The following is an 8512-nucleotide window of genomic DNA, read 5'->3' on the forward strand; positions in this document are numbered from 1 at the left end:
TTCTTGCATTTCACCCCACCAGCCTCTGCGTCCAGCACATCATTCTTCGCCATTTCCACCTTCAACAATGCAAACCCACCACCAGTCACATCTTCCCCTCCACATCCCTTGCTGCCTTCCGCAGTGACCAGACTCTCCATGATTCCCTGGTTCGTTCATCCCTCCTGATGCAGGGTTTTGACCCAAAACGTCAACAATTCCTTTCCTCCCACAGATGCTGCTCGACCCGCTGAGTTCCTCCAGCAGATTGTTTGTTGCTCTGGTTTTATCTTTGCTCAGTGCTGTTGAATTTCCCAGAGCATGTCCTGACATTGGACCTGTAATTTTGTTTATGTGTGAGTTCCAGATGCCTATTTTAGGCAATGAAGCCAACAGCAACAAGAATGAAGAGAGGTGCAGAAGGCAAATACCAATTTGCTGTTACTAATTTCACACAATTGCACAGTGAAAATCACTTAAAGTGGAACTATTATAAACTGTTTTAATCTTTCTGAAGTTTCCTCTCTCGTCTTCTGCAGGACCTGTATCTGCCACTCTCCCTGGATGATTCGGACTCACTGGGTGACTCGATGTAAGCCACCAGAGTGAGCGAATGAGCGAGCAAGCAAAGTCTGGAATTCGCCACCTGAGATAGTGAGACTTGGAAAAGGAAATCTGCCTAGTGCAGAGGTATTACTGTTGGTGCTCACAAATCGCCAAGTGACACCAATATAAAAAAAAACCTAAAAAAAGCCAAAAAGTTGCCCTTTTTTTTTTAAACAGTTTGTCCATCACATGAGAAACCTAGTATCTTGGAATATCACTGCCTTTTTCTAAACATCAGATATAAAGCACTGTGAGAATATTTCATAACACAAGCAGGTCTCTTGTACATCACACGTTCTGTGAAACTTGTGGTCCCTGATTTTTAATTTCATTGTGCTGCGTGATTTTCCATTCCTCTTTGATATTAATGTGCTATTATTATATGCTTCATTTAAAGATCTGTTTTAGTTATTGAAAACCTCTGCCAGTTTTTTCTTTGTACAAGAAAATACTCTGCTGAGCAGAAATGTTTTAACATCCAATTTGTTTAAAAAAGAAAAGAGAAAAAACCCAAAAAAATCATTAAGACTCATTAGTTTAACATAATACATTGATCTGAAAATGGGAATGAATTTGAGAATAAAAAACAACTTAATAAGACTGAGCATATTGATTTTCTAAAATTAAATTTGATCATGTTTGTTTAATACTTTTTTTAGCAACAAAATGATTCTGATTCTTGCTTTTTATGACATTTTGAATGGTAGAACTATTTAGGATTAGATTAAGACAGCAAATCTACAATTTACTAATAAGAACATGGTGTTCTTAAGCTTTTTTAATTTGTGAATGTGTTCACTGTGCAATTATTAAAACCAGTTTATAACTAAACTTACTGAATAGCATTAATAGGATACTTGTAAAATATGGTGATGAAGGTTTTTCTTTGAAGACAGATTTGACTAGGAAAAGGGAATGTTGACTTGCTACTGGACTAGGATTAACATGGAATAAGTTTTCCATGTGTAGGACTAATCTTCATTCTTGATTTAGAAGGGATATTTACTGCTTTGCTTGATTTGGTGTGACATTTAGCTTGTAGGCTGATGTTGCTTGATGTGGAATTCAAATGTCAGGGCACAGTGAGGCCTCTTACATTCCACAAGCAATTGTTGAAAGATTCATGGTCAGTTTTTCTCTGTAATGTTCTATACCTGCAGAATTTCTTAAGATGCTGCCTCCATTGTTATGGCCATGTTCAAGAAAGAAATGACCCTGTAATACCCTGATGCTCTCAGTACCATGAAGTCCATCCCTTTTCAACATTGCAAGTTATATCCTTTAGAAACAGCTAAGCAGCTTTGTGAGCTCCATTTGATTGAATATTGTGGCTAGCAACTTTATTTATAGGCCACAAGCTCCTGCCAACTATCAGCCAAGAAAAGTATTACTTGAAAGGGATTGGTTGATAGAAGCCTTCAGGGTGAAAATTCATCCTATAGTAAGTTGTGTGTGATAAATTCTGCTTCTGAAAATTCAGTTCCAGACCTGAATCTGAGAAGTGGTTTTCAATTTAGCACATACAACAATGGACGAATTTCAACACCTTGATGTATTGCAATTTGTACATTGCTGATAGATTACCATAATTGAAGTCCATGGTAAAGAAAAACAATGTGCCATAGTGCAAAACTTATTGATAGCTTATATTTTAAAGCATCCATTGTTCAATAGCCATAAAAATGGGGAAATAAGGAGGGGTATTGAAGAAAATGTTTGTCCATAGGAACAGTTGCAGAACGTGATGGTAACCTTTGCCTTCCAAAGTACTTTGATTACTTGGATTCTTTTGTAATCTTGAGGCCATTTTCTAATGCCAGCCATTCTTGATCTTGATCTAATTAAAGTTAATACCAGTTCAATACACTTCAAACCATGTCCAAGAATTAAACAAGTTTCCACTAAAATGATCAGCAATTTTGAGAAGAATAGGAAGGCACTCAGCACAATTTCTGTACCAGGATGCCCAAGGTTTTGGGCTTGGCGGGCTATTTTCAGAGTAGACTAGAAGACTATGGGACAAATTGTTGCCGGAACTTCCAAATGAGAGATATGCTAACCTTTAGATGTTGCAGGGCACACACAGTGATGCCAAGTTTTAGTACAACACTTGTTGATGATGAAGTTCTATTGTATAATTGATGCCCTTGAGAACACTGAACCAACCAGAGGATTGAGGCCTGCTTCAGTTTTTTAAAAAGCTCTGCTGTGCCTGGACCACTACCAAAATCTGAGGCATCGATTTTCTCTCCTCATAATTACCCAAACCCCTCTCGTCAACCATTCCTTGTTACCAAATACCTCAGAAACCCCACCATGCCCCCCTTCCAAAATCATCTTCCCCAATTTTCTTCTCATCTTCCTGGACCACATCTATTATCTACCACACCCACACCTCCAACCGCCCATTCCTCTCCACACGCCGCCCCACACCCCCCCCCCCCCCCCCCCCCCCCCCCATCAGTCCACCTCCTGTTCATCATCTATAAGATCCCAATTATCTGTTAGGTGTCCAATCCTGAGCAGCACCCACAATCTTCTCTACAACACTCCCTCTCATCATGGCAATCTTCTGATCCCAACTCCATCACCCTCCTCACTGCTTTCCACCCATGCTACACAATCCTCACTCCAGCTCACTTCCTACGTGATCCTCATACCCCACATTGGTTGGAGATCTCAGAGGAAAGAACCATTGTATCCCACACACACCTTGTTATACCCAGGATAATATGCAGTCCTCAAAGGGTTAACAATAAAGATTAACAAATTTCACAGAATTTTTTTTTAAAATTTTATTTACAGCGTGGTAATAGGCCCTTCTGGCCCAACTTTTGTTAGACGTTGCACCTTATTCTGAATGTTATCGAATGATTCTAGCTGTATTGCTTCCATTTTTAGTTTCCGTGATCCTGAATCTCAACCTTTTGAGTAAATATAAAGTTTAAGATGAAGTGTGACAGAGGAGGAGGAAAAGTCAGCAGAGAAACCATTTCCAGCCTGCTTCCTTTTGTTCTCCACAGAGCAGCAACAGTGTCAGTAGGAAAGAGGGCAGGAGCTAACATAATTCCACTTTTCTAGCAGGACAAAAACGTACTCACAGGGAATAGTTGGGAATAAGATCTGGAGCGGGAATAGGGAATATGGATTATAACCAATACAGTTCATGAACTGAAGCCACATCAGATCAAGTCAGGTTCAGACAAGCTAAGTGTCACTCCATTAACAGCAAATACAGTGCAGGATTACAAGTTAAAGCAGCAGTGTGCATAATATCTCTCATGCACAGGCAAACTGTAAGGTATAACAATGGTGCTTGGGAAAACCCAGTTGGCCTACTAATAGTTGAATTAGTATCAGTGCTCAACGTTCACAACAATTGGAGAAAAGGCTCTAGCCTTTAATTAAGTAAGGTTGACCTGAGTGCTTACTTTAAACTGAACATTAGCTTGTGTGTTTGAAGAACATCATTGGACTTTATATTGTGGCACTCCACGGCTGTTCCGGATTTGTCCTGCCTACATTGCAGGGTGGATCAGGAACATGCTGAGATAACTGAGCATATGAAAGCCCGTGCACAAGCTGTTATTCAATAGTCTCTACTCCTGGGGCTTCTCTGAGAAGTAAGCTGCGTTACTGGCCTGGATAGCTGATCGAGTTCCAGCCACAAGAAAGTAGCTCATAATAGATATGATGAGTTGCTCTGGTGGCTCTTGGCCATTCGAGGCAGATAGTGGGACCTTGCTGTGAGGTCGTGTTCTGTGCCTTCAGGGAAAGGGAGTGAGACTACTTCATGAGGTCTAGGCTTCAGAAAATGAAATGACCTTGTGAGGTGCAGCCTGTCCCTCGAGGCAAGTTCACTGTTTATGTTGCAGCACTGCTCCTGTGAACAGAGCGTAGGTGAACCGCTGATAAATGAAAAGAATTCAGGTTGATAGTAATGCTAATAAGCAGTATTTATTTAACAAAGTACCATTACCTATGGCTGTGAGTGTATTACAGTGGTATCTTTTATTTTTCATTGAATATTTTAACCAAAGTGGCAGTTGATTTGTGTGTGTCCTTTTAAACTAGACAAAGGCTCACAGAGACTAAAGCCAGCCTCTGATTTGCATATCTGGTAAAAGGCCAGCTGAAAATAAAAACTGGCGTAAACGCTCCAAATGTTACAAATAGAGACCAAATTACAAAAGATAAAAAGAAACCTTTATAATAGACTGAAGCGTTGCCTGCTATGTTCTGCATTCATTTTGCTTTGAGCCATGGACATCATGGGCAGTGCAACCTGGGACTGTTGTCATTCCCATGGAAACAGATGGGCTGTTTCCGTCGCCATGCAACAAGAGACGTGCAGGAATAAGTGGCACTGTTCCCATAATTGGCTGTTGCCGTGTGAGGCAACTGACATGAATGTAAAGAAGCAGGAAGGTGAAGCAAAGTTAGTTCAGGATACAAGTCATCAGCAGAGGCCTGGGCACAATTTGAAATAAATTGGCAAGATGGAGATTGGTTAGAATGCTGACATAGAGCATGCAATGGATCAGCACTGAACTTGGTTAATACTGATTACAGGATTACATTTAGAGCATTTTGACATCCAGAGAAATGTATTGCTGAACAACTCCACTGTCCTCTCTAATTACTTTATCAGAATAGAGGGTAAAAGCTGATTCTGGCATTCCTTGTGGTATGTTTACATCCTCTCCAAGTGAATTAAAATATAATACTGTGGTGTACGCAATGAGAATGTGCTTCAGTCCTAGAAGCTAGGTTTAAGTGCAACGAGGCTAATGTGATGAAAATCTTCTCTCTGCGCTTTATTTTTAAATGTCCTCTATGTGAAATGATTTTGATGCTTTCGGTCCATTTCTGCGTCACAAAAGCATAGCCCAATTTGGTGGAAATTGATATAAAATTTCCAATGTAATCAGAGGAGTGGAAGGCTGGCTGTTGAGCCAGATACACATTAGTGTGGTTATAAACTCACCTCTGAGATTTGCTGTAATGCAGCTTGCTCAGGCAATGGGATTGACATTCTTTGCCTCTGACTGTGTTGGACCTCACCTAAGAGTACCCAGTGCAGGCAGTGGAGGCTAGAAGTGAAGATGCTTCCCAGCATAACCTCACCTCAATTAGTACAGTCATCACAATGTGTACAATTTCTTCTCCTTTATTTCAACTGCTGTGTTCAGCATCTCACGGTTGCTGAATGTCATGTATTTTTTCCCTCTCCTGCCCTTATTCATCTTCCTATATTTACTGTCCTCCAAACAGATCAGCTATGATTAAGCAGCATTCATTTCCTCTCTCTCATACAGCACCAAAAGCAATGTGTTGCCCAGACAACCTGTCTCCAATCTATTATAAACACTCCCTCTCCACCACTGCCTTTTGCTGCAATTTAAAACTTCCTTGCTCTCTCATTTTTCCAGCTCTGATGAAGGTCTTAGACCTAAACATCAACACATTTTTTCTCCCCACAGCTGCTGCCTGACCTGCTAAGTATCCCCAGCATTTACTGCTTTTATTTAGGAAATTTATGACATTTGTGATATGTTGTATATAAAATAGCTCCTTCCTGTAATGTCCCAGACCTTTGTTTAAAGTGCATGTTATGAACAAATCTGTAATATTCTCATACATAATTGGATTCAATAGGCCAAGTGACTTTTTTTCCTTGGAAGTTTCTAAGTTCACCTTTAATACTTGGGAAAATCTAATCACTTTGGCTCTTTACCTATCACAGAATGTTAATAGAAATGCAACAGATTTGAAAATCTCCTGGGAAAGAGAATATTTATGATCCTTGGACATTTTTGAGATGGTCAAGGTTTATTCCTGATCTTAATGCTGACTTAAGATGAAGTTGGCAAGGCAAATCCAGAAAAAAAATTGAAGAGGTCATTTGCTATCATCACAGACCATTTGGTGCCTTCAAGAGCAGAAGGCAGGAATCAGATTTCCTCCCTGTGCACCTTTAACAGAATATCTCACTTACCCTTACTCCAATACCACTCCCGGTGCATACACCATGAACGGGAAATCTAAAAGCATGTTTAAAAATCTTGTGCTCTAAACTGGAACTTGCTGGCATTCAACAAATATACTGTGGTGTTAAAAATGGTTAATCCTTTTAAATTAGTCAGAAAATGAATGGAGTGACTTGATGCCGTAAGAAATGACGAGAAACAGTTTAAGAACTGCAACTCGATATACAAATAGCAATGTTTTCTGTATCCTTTGAAGAGCATTTTGCATAATAGGTCTCCAAGAACCTCCTGTTTTCCATATAATTAGTCCCAGTTAACCACGATTCTCTTCATAGTCACTCCCTAATGCAAACAACTCTCTGGAAGCACTCCCAAGTACCTGGCTTTCTCTATATAATCATTCCCAAGTGCCACCTACCCTCAATATAATGTCTACGTTATTCTTATTCCACTGCTCCTTTTGCTAGTTGCTGACACATTCATATTGGGATCCAGTCAGTTGTTGGTGAGCAGTGGTACGTAGCACAGCAATACATCTCTCTGTAAATCCATTATCAGAAAATTAACCAGAACATCAATGCAATCTGTAGAAATAATATAAAAGTTCAAATGCACCAAAATTTGGTTTTGAAAAAATAAAGCCTGCCATCAAGTTGAATATGTAATGGAACTAAGGGAAAGATGTTCCTTTATAAAGCATTAATTTCTGAATAGTTTGCTTGCTTGTTTTTTTTCTATAAAATCAGTGCTATCATGCTTGAAACTTGCATGTTTTCTGCTTTCTGTGGTGAAAAGTCAGTTTGCTCCTTTTTGCTGCCTTTTTTGTGAAATTCTAAATGTACATAAAATGTTTATTATTATTGACTTTTTAAACTAATAGTGAATAGGTGTAGTTGGAATTCTGTAATGTAGTTTTACAAAAGTGCACACTAGTAGAGATTTAATGATAGAAGTGTTTGCTTGTTAGGTGAGGTGTAGAGGATTCATTTCCATTCAGCTTTGAGGTTACTATGCAGTGATTTCAGTTTCTCTGTTGTGGTAAGTTTGACATTGACCTCTAATGTGAATTTGATTCCACTCATCCTTCAAAGGTAGAATTTAAAAAGTTGATAGTGTAGCAACTGCTGGAGGATTTGCCTTTTTTAAGGCTCTGCTTTAAATGTTCAGATACAGCTGTGGAAAATTTCACCACTCCAGATTGCTGTTCAGTTTTAAAGAAAGCAGTTTATTCTTTAGTAGCACTGGGGATGGGTTTATGGCTTTTTTTTTAAGAAACATGAGGTCAAATCATTCCATTTCTATCAGATTGCTACAAAAGAGAAATGATAAATTTGTTTTGTGACTCCTTTTCTAACACTTGTAGTTTGGAGTTGTATTCATTTAAATGTACATTTGCAAGATGTGTGTAATTTAAAAAAATACATTTGATGGAAATCTTATTGCCGTGTTTGTGTTTTATTCAATCTATAAAGAGATAGGACTGAAGTACAATATTTAAACTTAATGCTGTCAGTTTTCTCCATCATGATTTGATTAGCTGAGTAGCCTGTCCCCAAAGTTTGTACCATTCTTACGCAGTCATACAGGGCTAAGTGAGAAGGGGTAGAAGTTACTTTGGAGTCTTTCTGGGCAGATTGAGATGTATTGAATAACCTTCCTCTGTGCATAGCTTTTGACTGCCATTGCAGTCTTCCTACTCTTCTGGTAGGGAAATACATTGTTCTTCCCTCATTGACAGATTGAGATCAGAAGGTCAACAGTTGGAGGCTTGCTGATGTGAAACCATATCCCACTACACAGGGATAGAAAGCTCAGGTGGACAAAGCTAGTTTGCAGCCCAAGTAATTTACCACTCAGTATGACTGACCAATTGTATTAAAACCCAAGCATCTGCCACGGAAACAGCACTAAAAAGAGTAAAACAGAGACTGGGAAGG

At 39.2% G+C, this 8512-nt stretch overlaps 1 protein-coding gene across 4 annotated transcripts in view; it reads left to right on the forward strand.

Annotated features, from left to right (window-relative positions):
• LOC127573092 (neuronal migration protein doublecortin-like) overlaps nucleotides 1-8014 on the forward strand; it is a 247615-nt gene extending 239601 nt beyond the window's left edge. For all 4 annotated transcript variants that reach the window (XM_052020949.1, XM_052020952.1, XM_052020951.1 and 1 more), the window contains one exon: nucleotides 519-8014. In XM_052020949.1, the coding sequence (XP_051876909.1) occupies nucleotides 519-575 (57 nt within the window). In that variant the 3' untranslated portion in view covers nucleotides 576-8014. The remainder of the gene's footprint in view (nucleotides 1-518) is intronic.
• The last annotated feature ends 498 nt before the right edge of the window (nucleotides 8015-8512 follow it).

Source organism: Pristis pectinata, chromosome 8 (assembly GCF_009764475.1).
Source record: "Pristis pectinata isolate sPriPec2 chromosome 8, sPriPec2.1.pri, whole genome shotgun sequence".
Classification (NCBI taxonomy): Eukaryota; Metazoa; Chordata; class Chondrichthyes; order Rhinopristiformes; family Pristidae; genus Pristis; species Pristis pectinata.